General features: G+C 42.5%; 1 protein-coding gene across 1 annotated transcript in view; it reads right to left on the reverse strand.

The window, feature by feature from the left end:
• LOC126212807 (ankyrin-3-like) overlaps window positions 1-19,400 on the reverse strand; it is a 72,407-nt gene that overhangs the window by 17,028 nt on the left and 35,979 nt on the right. The window contains exon 2 of the mRNA XM_049940214.1: window positions 5,111-5,686. Coding sequence (XP_049796171.1) covers window positions 5,111-5,676 — 566 coding nt within the window. The 5' untranslated portion in view covers window positions 5,677-5,686. The remainder of the gene's footprint in view (window positions 1-5,110; window positions 5,687-19,400) is intronic.

Below are 19,400 nucleotides of genomic sequence, written 5' to 3' on the forward strand. Positions count from 1 at the left end.
CGCTTGGCTGTGTGGACAGTGTACATGAGCAGTGTAATGAAGACAATGTGTGCTTACAAGTGAAATTGACACTGAAAAGGACAATCGTTGTCCCAAGGTTTGGGAACTAAACATATTTACATGGAAAATCATCCACAGCTTGGCAAAAAAAATTGTGAAATCAACAGATTTCGAATAAGTCCACAGCAATATGGCCACAAAGTGCATAACAAAAACTTCTAATATTCAAGGATGGGCAAGGCGCACTTGTTAAAGAAACTGCTGTTTGCGCATTTCGAGGGCGCTAGATACAATTTACAGGATGTGCAAGATAGTGACCTATTACGTTATGCATATGAAATTGCGCACGACATAGATTACAGTGATTTCAAGCGAAGAAGTGGACTGTTGCCTAACTTCTAACACTGCTACACCATTGGAAGGTGTAAGATAACGAAATTTCAAACAAATCGCCAACCTGACTATGCCAGTAAACTGCGGAATAGAACCAAAAATTTGTTTATGAGATAAACAAACTTATCCCATCGTTCAGTACAGAATCTGTTTTCAACTTGGACCAATCGAGACTACATGAGAAAATCCATATAAAAGGAACCCTGGAAATTAGTTACCAAGAGATCTGCATTAAGATCAACTTACATTGAAAGGGTACAGTACCGCCCAACATTGAAAATAGGTACGAAATTCTTGTCAGAACAACACATTTTTTGTGTAAAAGTAACTCAATTTCAATTAATACAGCGAAGCCGGATACCAGTGTGGGAAAGAATGACAATTTATTTATTTAATTGATCACATGTGCACTCCCTCAAAATAAATCCCTACATCCAGTTTGGTGAGATCTGTGAAATGAATAAATGTATGGTCGTCTGCTAACCACAGATAGTGAATGGGAATATATGATCATCTTTGAGTCGATCCTTTGGCTACCTTTGGTGAGACCAAAGAGATGAAAATTTTACCAGAGCTTTGGGCGTCTGAAATGTGGTTGACCAATAAGGTAGCAAGGTGCTTCTCCCACTTCGAGAGAGGTGCGAGAGAACCGGAAGACGGCCATGTTTTCAGACTCGGCACTCTGGCGCTGAACCTTCTGCTGTAAAGACCTGTTTTTTTTTTGTTGTGCTCCGTAATGAAAGTGTGGAGGCATGGTATGGATGTGGAATATTTAAGAGTAGTTAGAACTAATCATTTCCCTTTCCCAGGAACTTTTGTGGGGAAAATTACAAAGTGAGGCAGGTAATTTTAAGGGGATTGTAGTAAACCAACGGTCACAATGAGCCCACGTGTAGTTATAAGTTGAGATACTAGCGTGTGTACAATAAGCTGAAATATTTAAGAATTAATAGCGTGTGTACAATAAGCTGAAATATTTAAGAAATAGCGTGTGTATCATAAGTTGAAGTATTTAAGAAATATCATTCCGTGTGACGCTAAATTTAAAACTCAGAGAGAATCAAGGTGAGTCGGCCGTTTTTCCAGCAACGCCACTTGGCTTGCATTGCACAGGAAGACGTGCGTTTATCTCCAGAGTTCACAGTAGGAAAGTAGAATTACAAAGTGGGGCAGTGTCGTGAGAAACTGGGATAGATATTGATTGAAGTGGGAAAGCGGAAAGTGATTATGTTGTAACAGTTCTTTGTGTTGTATTTCATATTGTTGTGTTGTATATGTTATGTAATTTGGGTATGTGTGTTTTGCATGGGGGGGTAGCAAGGTAGTTTCGAAAGATTTGTGGGTATGCCTGTTCCTTCTGTATCGCTCGATCTGGAGGAAAGTTTCGTGAAGATGATTGTGAGAGGCGAAGTGTGAGGAATAATAAAAGATCCACCATCCGATCCAGGGAGTGCACTGTTGCGGTAAATAGATTACGAGACCATAGTATAGAGATTCACTAACGTAAAGCCATGCCCACTGGGCGGAATTTCTCATGTGATTTTGTTGTAGGTTGTAGAATTTGTGTGTTTAGGAATAAATCAAATAGTGAAAAGAAAGAGATTGGTGGCCTTTTTCATTAAATTGTATGTTGTCGTAATATCCCGAATTCATATAAAAGCCGGTAAATCAAAGACAAAAAGTAAATGTGGTATTGCCAAAGCGTAGTGTGCAGTCAGAGTTCTATAAATCACTGATAGTCAGATGCGTGTTTCCGTTGCGTATTATTCATGCAGGAGGATAATTTGTAACTAAATAGTAAGATACGAGAATTCATGTTGCTCGATAAATTAAGGAAGAATCCACTCGCTTGGCAAACCACTCATCTTGCAGGCCTGACTGCTTGATGCCACAGTATGAGAAAGGCAAGTGGGTGCCTCTCAACATCAATGGCTTGATGCATTCATACACAATTGTTAATAAGGATGGTAAATTGGCCGGAGAGTAATTTACCGTGCTGCGACAAGTTAGAGGTGCTCTTCCTGCTACGAGTCTTACTCATGTGAGTGATCTTACAAGGACAGTTGAGAATATTTACGTGAAAAAATGGGCGTAAAACTGCACAATGGTTGTACACTGGTTTTGGCCAAAACCTCGTCAAACTAACTTTGCTCTGCTTGACTCCTGGTCTGCATGTAAACATCGTACTTCGTTAGAGGAAACTCTACTTCGACATCTACATCTACATTTATACTCCGCAAGCCACCCAACGGTGTGTGGTGGAGGGCACTTTACATGCCACTGTCATTACCTCCCTTTCCTGTTCCAGTCGCGTATGGTTCGCGGGAAGAAAGACTGCCGGAAAGCCTTCATGCGCGCTCGACTCTCTCCAATTTTACATTCGTGATCTCCTCGGGAGGTATAAATAGGGGGAAGCAATATATTCGATACCTCATCTCGAAACTTGGACAGCAAGCTATACCGCGATGCAGAGCGCCTCTGTTGCAGAATCTGCCACTTGAGTTTGCTAAACATCTCTGTAACGCTATCACGCTTACCAAATAACCCTGTGACGAAACGCGCCGCTCTTCTTTGGATCTTCTCTATCGCCTCCGTCGACCCGACCTGGTACAGGTCCCACACTGATGAGCAATACTAAAGTACTTCCTGAAAAGTGTGACATTGCAGTTCATACCATCTGGAACCACTGCAAAAATTCAAACCCTGGATGTTTGATTTTCTCTGTTCCAGTAAAACGAATCATCGTAATTTCAGCAGCTATGCTCTAAAGGATAGCCAGTTTCACAATAAGCTCCATGAGAGACTGTTTCAAATTCAGTTGCATGCCACCACATTTCATTAGTCTTTATCATCCTGTTACACAAATATAATTCTATATGAGTGGATACCTAACTGAGTGTCCCGCACAGTTTGTAACTCCCAAGCAGTTCGCCTTCGATGTTAATGGTGCAAACCTCTGTGATCAATGTGGCGCGCCATTTTTCATTTGGTGTCCATAGCGAAAGTCAGTCGTTTGTTTTGAACATTTGTTGAATGTCGACGATGTCCATTTTGTGAAGTGTGGTACATTAATCCGATAGGAGATGGATCTCTGCACCTCCCAGACACTATTTCTGTTGCCCTCCTGACGCAAATGGTGAGTCATTAGCAGCTAACATTTTCCTACCATAGCTGTTAGCACAACATTTCCAAATGAACCTAACTAAAGATTGGACTTGCGACCTCCAACTGAAGGGGTTCCTTGTAAATTGTAACACGCCTAGTGTAGCAGAACTAAATACTCCAAATAAGGATGGTCTCCTTGAAGGCCAAAATATTTTCTGAAACTACAAAAAACTTGAATCTTCATTCATTTTTATTTGCTAACTTGTGTGCCATTAAAAACAGCTCAATCTAGAGACGTGTTGAAGCTGTAAAGAGAAAGATATGTGCCGCCACAGGGTTTTAGTATCTCTGTTCTCTCATCATCACTAGTATGACCATGATGCTGCATTACACACAAGTCCATTTCTGTCCCCTACACTTAACACACATACTTACTGTGGTGTGCGTACTGTAAGACCTTCGGTACACACACCATCAGATTATTTGACTTGTCGCTCTAACGAAGTAGACGAGTGTCAGCAATGTGTCTCGTGGTCTTATCGTGGCGTGTTTATCTTCTGCCGTTAGGTCAGACGATAGAAATTTCACTTGAACGCTTAGAATAGCAGATTGACGGTGACCAACTTTAAATAGAACTTTATTAATTTTCACAGACATTTATTAAAATAATAACAATCATAAATCTTACTCAACTTGATTCTGGATGCTATTTACAATTGACAATCTGACGTTCCTTTTGTCTTGGTACGTTAATCTTATTCTCACATATCTCTGATACTTGACAAAGTTTCTATACATTTATCTTCATGGCTATGTACAGGAATAATCTTATTAGACGCAGACTGAAAGTTGACTATAGACTGGTACAGACAAATGCAGACTAATGCAGACTGACTAATCGGAGGTCTGTACACTCGTTATAATACCTCGAGCGTTCAGGTATCACAGCGCGAGTGTGATTCGCGAGGAGAAAAGGTTCTACGTTAGCAGCAATCTCATTGGCTGCGTTTCATATTAATACGCGGATCGGTGGAAGCAGAATTTCGTCCGTCTCTAAGACAGCGCCATCTCGTAGTGCGGAGATGGACGAGCGCTGCGCCTGCGCTGTTGTGCTTAGCGGGGCGCGCTCTATTGGGAAAGTTGTGTACGCGCTGACTACACGGAACTATGTACACAACACTTACGCAACAGCTTTTATACTTCATGAAGAAAAGGTGGCTTTGGGTGTGTAGGGATATGGAAAGCCTTTCCTTTGATGTCTTTCAGTCATTCATGCCATTCGACTTGACTTCATCGTGAGCTATCAGCAAATGCATTTTTGTAGCTGCCGACGAAGTGGTATTTCACAGCACAGACAGACATACAGAAACTGAATGGCAAACGCAACAGACTTGAAAATGTGCACACCCATGCACCCACACACTCACGCACACACCCACAACCACACACCCACCCACAGCCACACCCACACCCATGCACACCCACACTCCCCCACATGGCCCCCTCACACACACACACACACACACACACACACACACACACACACACACACACACACACACACACACACACAACTGTGGGGAACGCTACCAGTGCCTTGCCTCATCCTTACCTGGTTTCTGTTGGTGAGTCAGCAAGCAGGCAACTCACTTCGATCAAATCTTCAGGGGCTGTCCGCATTGCATCTGCCCAGCCCTGCGTAGCCATCACCTGGAAGTTATGGGCCTTAATGAAGGCTAGGGTGGCTGCAGTTAGGCTCGGGCAGGACCACCTCACTGCAAGCACAGCAGTGGCCGCCGCGTTCTCCACAGACAGCTGCGCCGCCAGCTGCTGCTCGCATTCTGTCTTCAGCTTTGACACACCATAACTGTCAGCGACAGCCAGCAGCTGGGAGACCATGCTGGGCAGCTGGGGTATCTGAAGAGTATACATGTAGGCAACCAGCTGTCTGAGCACCGGGCCCTCCATATTGGGGATGCTGACGTGGCCGGTGCCGGCCTCTGGCGTGTCGTCGTGCAACATGGCGGAGAACACGGAGCTCCTGGCTGCCACGACGGCTCTGTGCGCCACCAGGCGTGTAGCGCCTGCCTCCAGCGTCACCATGGCGCTGTCCCCGGCGTCTAGAAGGTCTCCGAGGGCCGTGGCCGTGGCCGTCTCAACCTTGTACGTGGCTGCCATAATGTCGATTCTGGAACACAGTGGCACAGAGCAGCCCTCTGGGTTACACAGTATCTTCAGTACTTGTATGAGACAAAGCAACGGTGGTAACATTAAGAGTGCAACGGGAATTTCACTGTTAAATGCAGAGGAGAGAGCAGATAGGTTGAAAGAATACATTGAAAGCCTCTATGAGGGTGAAGATTTGTCTGATATGATAGAAGAAGAAACAGGAGTCGATTTAGAAGAGATAGGGGATCCAGTATTAGAATCGGAATTTAAAAGAGCTTTGGAGGACTTACGGTGAAATAAGGCAGAAGGGATAGATAACATTCCATCAGAATTTCTAAAATCATTGGGGTAAGTGGCAACAAAACGACTATTCACGTTGGTGTGTAGAATATATGAGTCTGGCGATATACCATCTGACTTTCGGAAAAGCATCATCCACACAATTCCGAAGACAGCAAGGGCTGACAAGTGCGAGAATTATCGCACAATCAGCTTAACAGCTCATGCATCGAAGCTGCTTACAAGAATAATATACAGAAGAATGAAAAAGAAAATTGAGAATGCGCTAGGTGACGATCAGTTTGGCTTTAGGAAAAGTAAAGGGACGAGAGAGGCAATTCTGACGTTACGGCTAATAATGGAAGCAAGGCTAAAGAAAAATCAAGACAATTTCGTAGGATTTGTCGACCTGGAAAAAACGTTCGACAATATAAAATGGTGCAAGCTGTTCGAGATTCTGAAAAAAGTAGGGGTACGCTATAGGGAGAGATGGGTCATATACAATATGTACAACAACCAAGGGGGAATAATAAGAGTGGACGATCAAGAACGAAGTGCTCGTATTAAGAAGGGTGTAAGACAAGGCTGTAGCCTTTCGCCCCTACTCTTCAATCTGTACATCGAGAAAGCAATGACGGAAGTAAAAGAAAGGTTCAGGAGTGGGATTAAAATACAAGGTGAAAGGATATCAATGATACGATTCGCTGATGACATTGCTATCCTGAGTGAAAGTGAAGAAGAATTAGATGATCTGCTGAACGGAATGAACAGTCTAATGAGTACACAGTATGGTTTGAGAGTAAATCGGAGAAAGACGAAGGTAATGAGAAGTAGCAGAAATGAGAACAGCAAGAAACTTAACATCAGGATTGATGGTCACGAAGTCAATGAAGTTAAGGAATTCTGCTACCTAGGCAGTAAAATAACCAATGACGGACGGAGCAAGGAGGACATCAAAAGCAGACTCGCTATGGCAAAAAAGGCATTTCTGGCCAAGAGACGTCTACTAATATCAAATACCGGCCTTAATTTGAGGAAGAAATTTCTGAGCATGTACGTCTGGAGTACAGCACTGTATGGTAGTGAAACATGGACTGTGGGAAAACCGGAACAGAAAAGAATCGAAGCATTTGAGTTGTGGTGCTATAGACGAATGTTGAAAATTAGATGGACTGATAAGGTAAGGAATGAGGAGGTTCTACGCAGAATCGGAGAGGAAAGGAATATGTGGAAAACACTGATAAGGAGAAGGGACAGGATGATAGGTCATCTGCTAAGACATGAGGGAATGACTTCCATGCTACTAGAGGGAGCTGTAGAGGGCAAAAACTGTAGAGGAAGACAGAGATTGGAATACGTCAAGCAAATAATTGAGGACGTAGGTTGCAAGTGCTACTCTGCGATGAAGAGGTTAGCACAGGAAACGAATTCGTGGCGGGCCGCACCAAACCAGTCAGTAGACTGATGACAAAAAAAAAAAAAAAAAAAAAAAAAGAGACACAGACACACCTACGTCAAGCATCAGTTGGGAAATCATGTTCACCACAGGTCAATTACAACCCCATTACAGCCCCACTGTGTCATATTCATTGCACAGGTAAGTAGCTGCAAATCTTCAACAACTCATGAGCACAATTTCCCTTATTGTTCCAACACCATTATTTTGAACATGTCCACAGAAGGAGTCTTAATACCTCATTTCTTTAACTTATGTGACTTGTTGATGATGCATTCCAAAACGGAGGTCTAGTATAGTACTGCTGACAAAGCCAAAGGAAATTACACTGACAGTAAAAAAGAACCGCAACTCTAAGAAGGAATTGTGCAACATAAAGTTGTAACATGTTTCTACATCCTAAAGGTTATGTTTATTCAAATTTCGGGCCAGTGGCATAACAGTGAAGCTATGTCTGAAGGGAAACAGGCAGATTCTAGATTTCTGGAATGCGTTTGACACGGTAGAAGCACGTAGAACAGGTTCACAGATACGTGAGTGGCTCGAAGACTTCTTAAATTATAAATCCAGTACAATATCCTGGACGGCGAGTGTTCATCAGAGACAAACGTATTGTCAGGAGTGCCCCAAGAAAGCGTGATAGGACCGCTGTTACTTTCTGTATACATAAATGATTTGGCAGACAGGATGGGCAGCAATCTGGAGCTGTTTGCTGATAACGCTGTACTGTACGGAAAGTTGTCGAAATTGAGTGACTGTAGGTAGGCACAAGATTGTAACGCCGGAAATACAAAGCCTCCTATTTCCATCTATTGTACTATAAATGTTTTCCTTATTTTGTTGCCTGAAGATATGACATTTCTGTGTCTTTACATATTGTAATTGTTTTGCAATTTGTATATTTATATATAATTAAGCATTTATGTCGATGTATAATTGGTTTGTTTTGTAAATATTATTTGTATTTTTACGCTGGGTCTTGCCTAGGGAAAAGTATGCTATCGAACGATGACATCGATAGGTCGTGTGGAGAACCAAAGTGTTTAGGATCTTGAGTTGTGTTAACTCTGCCGCGTGGAGTGCGGGCAGAGTGGAGTCTGGCTAGAGTAGGGCGGTGGAGCAGGTGTGTTGAGTGACGCTCCTGCGAGTTGCCACGCTTTCGGGGTTTGGCAGCGTGTAATTGCTATGATAGTTTCTGGCACGGTCTCGCGGATGGGAAACATTAGCTGCCACACATCAAGAGCCCGTTTCGCCTGGTGACCGTGTCGAGAAGAAGGCGCGCCAACATCCAGCAACAGCGACCACCAACAATAAGTGATTGTCGCCACCTCCTCGATCGTCGACTTCAAACCTTCAATCAACCAACAAGGAAGACTGAAAGCACGTAAAGTTTTATAGCTGTATGGCATACCTCAGCTTTCCAAACTGTTCCATTTTCATCACTAAAATACAGCAACTTAGCGTGAACCTTTGTTGCTCATTGTCCCAACTGTAGCACCAAGCAGGGTCCCTTCCTTTTCCGAAATGTCGAGTGTCGTTGAAATTCAAACGCCAGCATTAAAGAAATATCATTCCATTTCACTGCTTTAATTTCAAAGTTCAGTTAAAGTATTCATAGCTGGCTACAATAACCAAACAGAACTATATTTAGATTACACAAGCACAAATTAAGAATGCGAGTTTTGTTACCGTATTTTAGCTTACCTGTGACTGCAGCTCAGCTTGGTAAGTACTAAATTTTACTATTGTTAATTGTTCAAAATCATTTAATTCAAGTTCAAAGTTAAACCCCTTATTTCTAAATTGCGTAGATTCAAGTTGCTTTTGAGATGATTGTTGAGGTAGGCCAAGATGGTTCAAATGGCTCTGGGCACTATGGGACTTAACTTCTGAGGTCATCAGTCCCCTAGAACTTAGAACTACTTAAACCTAAGGACATCACACGCAGCCATGCCCTAGGCAGGATTCGAACCTGCAACCATAGCGGTCGTGCGGTTCCAGGCTGAAGCACCTAGAACCGCTCGGCCACACCTGCCGGCGTAGCCCAAGACAAACCTTTTTTTATTTAATTTCGTAGTGCTTCAGAAAGAAAGTTCACTATTTATTTCAGTCACTAAATTAACTTTCAATCTTCCAGTTTTATTAATTCTTTTGCTAAATTGAGTCAGTGTGTAGCGAAATTTATTAATTCTGGCAAACATTCAGTTTTCACACAACACGTGTCAACCTTCAGTTACCACGCTTTTAGTGCTATTTATATGTGCATTAATCTTTCTTTCTCAGTTGTTATAGTAGCTGTCCATAGGACTGGCGACCGTATAATATATCTTAGATATATCTCACATATCTAATTAACGCCAGTTAATTGTTAACGTAAAGACCGCATATTTACTTTCTTTATTAACTTTACCCTTTTTCAAAATTAATTTCCACCAATTTCATTTGCATTTTTCCTTTAATTTAGATGTCACCCTTCCTCCCTCTTTACCGAAAGACTAACTTCAGTGACGATTACTTTTCCCAAATTTCCATTAGGTACACGCGGTTTAATTTTTCACTGTTATTAAGATCAATAAGTGAGGGGGAGGTTACAAGATGACTTAAACAAAATTTCTAGTAGGTATGATGAATGGCAGATAGCTCTAAATACAGAAGAAAGTAAGTTAATGCCATTGAGAGGAAAGAAATAAACCTGTAATTTTCGTGTACGGCATTTGTAGTGTCCTTCTTGACACAGACACGTTGTTTGAACATTTGGACAACACTGCAAAGCGACATGAAATGAAACGAACATTTGAGGATTGAGGGTAGGAAAGGCGAATGGTTGAATTTGGTTTATTGGGAGAATTCTGGGAAAGCGTGGTTTGTCTGTAAAGGACTGTGTGTACGACGGTGCTGCAACATACTCTTGAGTACTGCTCGAGTGTTTTGATCCGTACCAGTTTTGATTAAAGAAAAACATCTAAGAAATTAAGGGGCAGGATGCTAGTTTGGTTACTGGTAATTCGAACGACACAAAATGCTTTGGGAACTCAAATGGGAATCTCTGGAGGGAAGGAGATGTTCTTTTCGGGGAACACTATTCAGAAACTTTAAGAGGACCAGGATCTGAAGCTGACTGCATAACGATTTTGTTGCTTCCAATATACACTATTGGCCATTAAAATCGTTACACCTAGAAGAGATGCAGATGATAAACGTGTGTTCATTGGACAAATATATTATACTAGAACTGATATGTGATTACATTTCCACGCAATTTGGGTGCATAGATCCTGGGCAATGAGTACCCAGAACAACCACCTCTGGCCGTAATAACGGCCTTGACGCGCCTGGGCATTGAGTCAAACAGAGATTGGATGGCGTGCACAGGTACAGATGCCCATGCAGCTTCAACACGATGCCACTGTTCATCAAGAGTAGTGACTGGCGTATTGTGAGGAGCCAGTTGCTCGGCCACCATTCACCAGACGTTTTCGTGAGATCTGGAGAATGTGTTGGCCAGGGCAGCAGTCGAACATTTTCTGTATCCGGAAAGGCCCGTACCGGACCTGTAACACTCGGTCGTGCATTATCCTGCTGAAATGTAGGGTTTCACAGGGATCGAGTGAAGGATAGAGCCACGGGTCGTAACACATCTGAAATGTAACGTCCACTGTTCAAAGTGCCGTCAATGCGAACAAGAGGTGACCGAGACGTGTAACCAATGGAACCCCATACCATCACGCCGGGTGATACGCTGATATGGCGATGACGAATACACGCTTCCAATGTGCGTTCACCGCGATGTCACCAAACACCTATGCGACCATCGTGGTGCTGTAAACAGAACCTGGATTCATCCGAAAAACTGATGTTTTCCCATTCGTGCACCCAGGTTCGTCGTTAAGTACACCATCACAGGCGCTGCTGTCTGTGATGCAGCGTCAAGGGTAACCACAGCCGCGGTCTCCGAGCTGATAGTCCATGCTGCTGCAAACGTCGTCGAACTGTTCGTGCAGATGGTTGTTGTCTTGCAAACGTCCCCATCTGTTGACTCAGGGATCGAGACGTGGCTGCACTATCCGTTACAGCCATGTGGATGCCTGTCATCTCGACTGCTAGTGATACGAGGCCGTTGGGATCCAGCACGGCGTTCCGTATTACCCTCCTGAAGCCACCGATTCCATATTCCGCCAACAGTCATTTGATCTCGACCAACGCGAGCAGCAATGTCGCGATACTATAAACCGCAATCGCGGTAGGCTACAATCCAACTTTTATCAAAGTCGGAAACGGGATGGTACGCATTTCTCCTCCTTATACGAGGCATCACAACAACGTTTCACCACGCAACGCCGGTCAACTGCTGTTTGTGTATGAGAAATCGGTTGGAAACTTTCCTCATGTCAGCACGTTGTAGGTGTCGCCAACCTTGAGTGAGTGCTCTGAAAAGCTAATCATTTGCATATCACAGCATCTTCTTCCTGTCGGTTAAATTTCGCCTCTGTAGCACGTCATCTTCGTGGTGTATCAATTTTAATGGCCAGTAGTGTACATTACGCGTAAGGACGACAAATACAAGATGAGAAGAAATCGGGGCCTATATCGAGACACATAGACAGTCGTTTTTCCCTCGTTCTATTTGCGAGTGGGACAGCACAATGGCTCTGAGCACTATGGGACTTAACATCTATGGTCAGCAGTCCCATAGAACTTAGAACTACTTAAACCTAACTAACCTAAGGACATCACACAACACCCAGTTGGACAGCAAAGAAAATGACTGGTAGTGATACAGGGTACTCTATTCTACGCGCCGTATGGGGGATTGTGAAGTATCGATGTAGACGAAAGTTTAGGTGTAGCAGCGCCACTGTGAACACGCAAATCAGGCTTGCTTTCAAGCATGCTGTGAGTGTCGTGAGCGTTAGTTACCTTTAACATTGGAGGTGGTGAGTTGATGCTAGTCAAGAAAGGCTTTAAGATGGCAAAGGCGGCATTATCAACACCTCACCAATTTTAAACGGTGTCATAGGACTACGAGAGGATGTATTCTCCTTATGCAGTATCGCAGAAAGACACAGCAGCATTATACGCTTTGTATCTTGACTCTTGGCAGCCTTGGTCACGAGAATGTACGGACGCAAGAACACCATGCTCTAGATGGCCAGTTGGCACCTTGGTGAGGGAATACCATCGTGTCCGGCATATGGCTCTGGCGCATCATACTGCATCTTTTAACACTTATACTTAATTATTATCTACTCGTCGGTAAGGTAATCTTCAAAACTTCGAAGACAGATGAACTGACTTATCAAAATTGCATGTCATCTGATGTTATCTAGAATCATAAGTAGAAGGTTAAAGTGAAAGTTTTCGCCACATAACTGGAATATTCGTAGATTGCCTGGATCCTCATGAAGTGGGTGGTTTACAGTGAAAGTGATCGGTTCCAGTTTTTGAACATTTATTCTTCCGTTCGCAACAGCTGACCAAATCCATAATGACATATTGCAAAGAGGCCGAGTTGTACAGTATGTCTTCGTAAAACAACTAACAGGTTCACAAATCAAGAAACATACTTTTTCACAATTGTAATTCTTTGTGAAATAATATTCAAGTAACTAACACAGGTTGTTGTTGTTGTTGTGGTCTTCAGTCCTGAGACTGGTTTGATGCAGCTCTCCATGCTACTCTATCCTGTGCAAGCTTCTTCATCTCCCAGTACCTACTGCAACCTACATCCTTCTGAATCTGCTTAGTGTATTCATCTCTTGGTCTCCCTCTACGATTTTTACCCTCCACGCCGCCCTCCAATACTAAATTTGTGATCCCTTGATGCCTCAAAACATGTCCTACCAACCGATCCCTTCTTCTAGTCAAGTTGTGCCACAAACTTCTCTTCTCCCCAATCCTATTCAATACCTCCTCATTAGTTATGTGATCTACCCACCTTATCTTCAGCATTCTTCTGTAGCACCACATTTCGAAAGCTTCTATTCTCTTCTTGTCCAAACTAGTTTTCGTCCATGTTTCACTTCCACACATGGCTACACTCCATACAAATACTTTCAGAAACGACTTCCTGACACTTAAATCTATACTCGATGTTAACAAATTTCTCTTCTTGAGAAGCGCTTTCCTTGCCATTGCCAGTCTACATTCTATATCCTCTCTACTTCGACCATCATCGGTTATTTTACTCCCTAAATAGCAAAACTCCTTTACTACTTTAAGTGTCTCATTTCCTAATCTAATTCCCTCAGCATCACCCGACTTAATTTGACTACATTCCATTATCCTCGTTTTGCTTTTGTTGATGTTCATCTTATATCCTCCTTTCAAGACACTGTCCATTCCGTTCAACTGCTCTTCCAAGTCCTTTGCTGTCTCTGACAGAATTACAATGTCATCGGCGAACCTCAAAGTTTTTACTTCTTCTCCATGGATTTTAATACCTACTCCGAATTTTTCTTTTGTTTCCTTTACTGCTTGCTCAATATACAGATTGAATAACATCGGGGAGAGGCTACAACCCTGTCTCACTCCTTTCCCAACCACTGCTTCCCTTTCATGCCCCTCGACTCTTATAACTGCCATCTTGTTTCTGTACAAATTGTAAATAGCCTTTCGCTCCCTGTATTTTACCCCTGCCACCTTCAGAATTTGAAAGAGAGTATTCCAGTTAACATTGTCAAAAGCTGTCTCTAAGTCTACAAATGCTAGAAACGTAGGTTTGCCTTTTCTTAATCTTTCTTCTAAGATAAGTCGTAAGGTCAGTATTGCCTCACGTGTTCCAACATTTCTACGGAATCCAAACTGATCTTCCCCGAGGTCGGCTTCTACCAGTTTTTCCATTCGTCTGTAACGAATTCGCGTTAGTATTTTGCAGCTGTGACTTATTAAACTGATAGTTAGGTAATTTTCACATCTGTCAACACCTGCTTTCTTTGGGATTGGAATTATTATATTCTTCTTGAAGTCTGAGGGTATTCTGCCTGTCTCATACATCGTGTTCACCAGATGGTAGAGTTTTGTCATGACTGGCTCTCCCGAGGCCATCAGTAGTTCTAATGGAATGTTGTCTACTCCCAGCGCCTTGTTTCGACTCAGGTCTTTCAGTGCTCTGTCAAACTCTTCACGCAGTATCTTATCTCCCATTTCGTCTTTATCTACATCCTCTTCCATTTCCATAATATTGTCCTCAAGTACATCGCCATTGTATAAACCCTCTATATACTCCTTCCACCTTTCTACCTTCCCTTCTTTGCTTAGAACTGGGTTGTCATCTGAGCTCTTGATATTCATACAAGTGGTTCTCTTCTCTCCAAAGGTCTCTTTAATTTTCCTGTAGGCAGTATGTATCTTACCCCTAGTGAGACAAGCCTCTACATACTTACATTTGTCCTCTAGCCATCCCTGCTTTGCCATTTTGCACTTCCTGTCGATATCATTTTTGAGACGTTTGTATTCCTTTTTGCCTGCTTCATTTACTGCATTTTTATATTTTCTCCTTTCATCAATTAAATTCAATATTTCTTCTATTACCCAAGGATTTCTATTAGCCCTCGTCTTTTTACCTACTTGATCGTCTGCTGCCTTCACTACTTCATCCCTCAGAGCTACCCATTCTTCTTCTACTGTATTTCTTTCCCCCATTCCTGTCAATTGTTCCCTTATGCTCTCCCTGAAACTCTCTACAACCTCTGGTTCTTTCAGTTTATCCAGGTCCCATCTCCTTAAATTCCCACCTTTTTGCAGTTTCTTCAGTTTCAATCTGCAGTTCATAACCAATAGATTGTGGTCAGAATCCACATCTGCCCCAGGAAATGTCTTACAATTTAAAACCTGGTTCCTAAATCTCTGTCTTACCATTATATAATCTATCTGATACCTTTTAGTATCTCCAGGATTCTTCCAGGTATACAACCTTCTTTTATGATTCTTGAACCAAGTGTTAGCTATGATTAAGTTATGCTCTGTGCAAAATTCTACAAGGCGGCTTCCTCGTTCATTTCTTCCCCCCCCCCCCCCCATCCATATTCACCTACTATGTTTCCTTCTCTCCCTTTTCCTACTGACGAATTCCAGTCACCCATGACTATTAAATTTTAGTCTCCCTTCACTACCTGAATAATTGCTTTTATCTCGTCATACATTTCATCTGTTTCTTCATCATCTGCAGGGCTAGTTGGCATATAAACTTGTACTACTGTAGTAGGCATGGTTTTTGTGTCTATCTTGGCCACAATAATGCGTTCACTATGCTGTTTGTAGTAGCTAACCCGCACTCCTATTTTTTTATTCATTATTAAACCTACTCCTGCATTACCCCTATTTGATTTTGTATTTATAACCCTGTAATCACCTGACCAAAAGTCTTGTTCTTCCTGCCACCGAACTTCACTAATTCCCACTATATCTAACTTTAATCTATCCATTTCCCTTTTTAAATTTTCTAACCTACCTGCCCGATTAAGGGATCTGACATTCCATGCTCCGATCCGTAGAACGCCAGTTTTCTTTCTCCTGATAGCGACGTCCTCCTGAGTAGTCCCCACCCGGAGATCCGAATGGGGGACTATTTTACCTCCGGAATATTTTACCCAAGAGGACGGCATCATCATTTAATCATACAGTAAAGCTGCACACAGGTTACACTTCGAGATATGAGCTCAAACTGCCGGTCCCAGCAGCCTCGCTGCTTCCCTATTTATATATTCTAAATAATGGATGGTCACTTGGACCATTATTACTTAATAATGACAACATATTTTTAATCGTATTTACAATTAAAAGTTCCAAGGCTAAGATATTCTGATTACACAGAATAATACGTCTAAAATTACAGAATTGAATAATAAGTGAAATTTATAATGTAAAAATGTTTGTAAATGTGAAAATTCGATCTAAATATGAGTACAATAATGAACTTCACAAAATTAATTAATACATGCTAACTACACAATGAGTCTCATTCCTAACAATAATTGAAGCTAAGAGGGTAAAATGAAACAGGTTTGGATTGACAGAATTTGTAACAAATGGCTCTGAGCACTATGGGACTCAACATCTGTGGTCATCAGTCCCCTAGAACTTAGAACTACTTAAACCTAACTAACCTAAGGACATCACACACATCCATGCCCGAGGCAGGATTCGAACCTGCGACCGTAGAGAATTTGTAACGCCTTGAATTTTATAATTAGGTGTATATCTGGTTACAACAATACAAGTTTAATTAATAAAATCATTAAGACGGAATGCTCTTTATAGCTTTCATCCTAAATTTACGTTTTACAATATGTGCCTTCATTTGCAAGCGACAGAACAACTTCTTGATGAGTAAACTACATTCGTAAAAGTCCAATTATTTGAATAATTACAGTTGGTGATTAATACCATATATTTTATTCCTAACATTTTCACTCATTCAAGTCTTTCCCATTAGTACAATGAATGCCGTAGTTTGTTAAACATTGTCGTTTGTTTTATTTTGTAATAGTGTCTGCTAATTATTCTCCAATTTAGTGTCATTTTTATGAAATTCACGAATCACCACAATACCAGTCACTTTAAAGTGAGGTATTGTACTACACGATGTCAGGGAATCGAAGTTTTCATTAAGTCTCTGTATTTTAGGTATGTTACAATCTGCAGCAGCAGTTTGAGCGGCAGGTGGCACCACAGTGACACAGCGAACTGCTGTATTATATTCTCGAATCAGAAACATACAAATTTACAGTAGCCACACACATCAATAAATATGCACATATATATACACAAATTGTATTCATATTACATGTGCCCAGTACTTTGCAACCTCCAAGGCGATTGGAGTGGCTTGCAGGAGATCAATCTTCGTGCAGGATGTAGGGCACAAAAAACACTGGAGCATGTGGCTTGTGGTTTGTTCTTGTCCACAATCACAGGTCGTATCTTCTGTTATGAAGCCCCATCTCTTCAGGTTGTCTCTGGATCGTCCAACTCCTGATCGTAATCTTTTTAAAGATTTCCACACCAGCCAGCTCTCGTTGTGTCCAGGTGGTAGTTCTTCAGCTTCTGGCGTTTGCAGGTGAGGCGCCGACTTCTTCCATAACTCCAGCCTTGCCTTCTCTGGTGAAATGGTGAGCTTCTCAGATGTTCTCAGGAAGCTCTTTCGCTATCTCAGCCGTTTCTGTGGTGGACTATGTCCGTGCAGTGGATGGGCACTGCCCTGTTCCGCTTTCAGTCTCTCCTTGTTGGCAGCCAATGTTCTGCGTATCCATGGTGGTGCTATTCCAGCCAGGCAGCAGAGCTTAGCAGTTGGGGTAGGTCTTCAGCAACCTGTGATCAACCCGCAGGTTTCGTTGGGAGCAACGTCTACTTGTCTAGCATGAGATGACCTGTACCAGACTGGAGAAGCATATTCAGCGAACTGCTACAAAACAGTTACTTCAAGGGCTGCTCCGAACCAGACACTCTGTATGATGCATTCCACTGACTCCAAACCATTTACGGACTACAGTGGCGTCAAGCGAGAGCTCATTGGAGGATAGGGTGGAGGTGTGTTGTGTTTTCTGATGGCAGCTGGTTCTGCCTCTGTGTTAGTGATGGTCGTGTGTTGGTTAGAAAGAGGCCAGTTGAGGGCCTGCAACCAACCTGTCTGTGTGCTAGGCGGACTGGACCCACACCTGGAGTTATTACTTGGGGTGTGATTTTGTTTCACAGCAGGAATACTCTGGAGGTTATCCCACACATCCTGACTGCAAACGTGGACATCAGGCTGGTCATCCTACCCGTTTCTTTGCCATTCATGAACAGCATTTCAGGAGTGTCTTCTAACAGAATGCGTGGCTTACAGACTGTCGGCATCTTGCCTTGGCCTGGCCGATCACCAAACCCGTCCTCCAAACGAGCACATACGGGACGTCATCGGACGTCAATTCCAGCGTCATCCACACATAGCGTTAACCGTCCCTGTACTGACCGGCCAACTCCTACAGGCGTGGAATTCCATCACACAGACTGACACCCTGCACCTGTACAACACAATGCATGTACGCCTGCATGCTTGCATTCAACTCTCTGGTACTTACACCAACTATTAATGTACCAACATTTCATATGTGCAGTGGCTAACTCGCAATTACATTAACCTGTGTTCTTGCAATGTTAATTACTTAAATATATTCCCAAAATTTCATTACTGTATATTAATTATTTTTTGATGTTGCGATTTTCTTCCGTCATCGTATATACAGGGTGGTCCATTGATCGTGATCGGGCGAAATATCTCGCGAAATAACCGTCAAACGGAAAAACTACAAAGAAAGAAATTTGTCTAGCTTGAAGGGGGAAACTAGATGGCGCTATGGTGGGCCCGCCAGATGGCTCTGTCATAGGTCAAACAGATATCAACTGCGTTTTTTTTTAATAGGAACCCCCATTTTTTATTACATATTCGGTAGTACGTAAAGAAATATGAATGTTTTAGTTTGACCACTTTTTCCGCTATGTGATAGATGGCGCTTTAACAGTCATAAACATATGGCTCACAATTTTAGACGAACAGTTAGTAACAGGTAGGTTTCTTAAATTAAAATACCGAACGTAGGTACGTTTGAACACTTTATTTCCGTTGTTCCAATGTGATACATGTACCTTTGTGAACTTACCATTTCTGAGAACGCATGCTGTTACAGCGTGATTACCTGTAAATACCACATTAATGCAATAAATGCTCAAAATGATGTCCGTCAACCTCAATGCATTTGGCAATACGTGTAACGACAATCCCTTTCAACAGCGAGTAGTTCTCCTTCCGTAATGTTCGCACATGCATTGACAATGTGCTGACGCATGTTCTCAGGCGTTGTCGGTGGATCACGATAGCAAATATCCTTAAACTTTCCCCATAGAAAGAAATCCGGGGACGTCAGATCCGGTGAACGTGCGGGCCGCGGTATGGTGCTTCTACGACCAATCCACCTGTCATGAAATATGCTAGTCAATACCGCTTCAACCGCACGCGATC

Source organism: Schistocerca nitens, chromosome 11, assembly GCF_023898315.1.
Source record: "Schistocerca nitens isolate TAMUIC-IGC-003100 chromosome 11, iqSchNite1.1, whole genome shotgun sequence".
Classification (NCBI taxonomy): Eukaryota; Metazoa; Arthropoda; class Insecta; order Orthoptera; family Acrididae; genus Schistocerca; species Schistocerca nitens.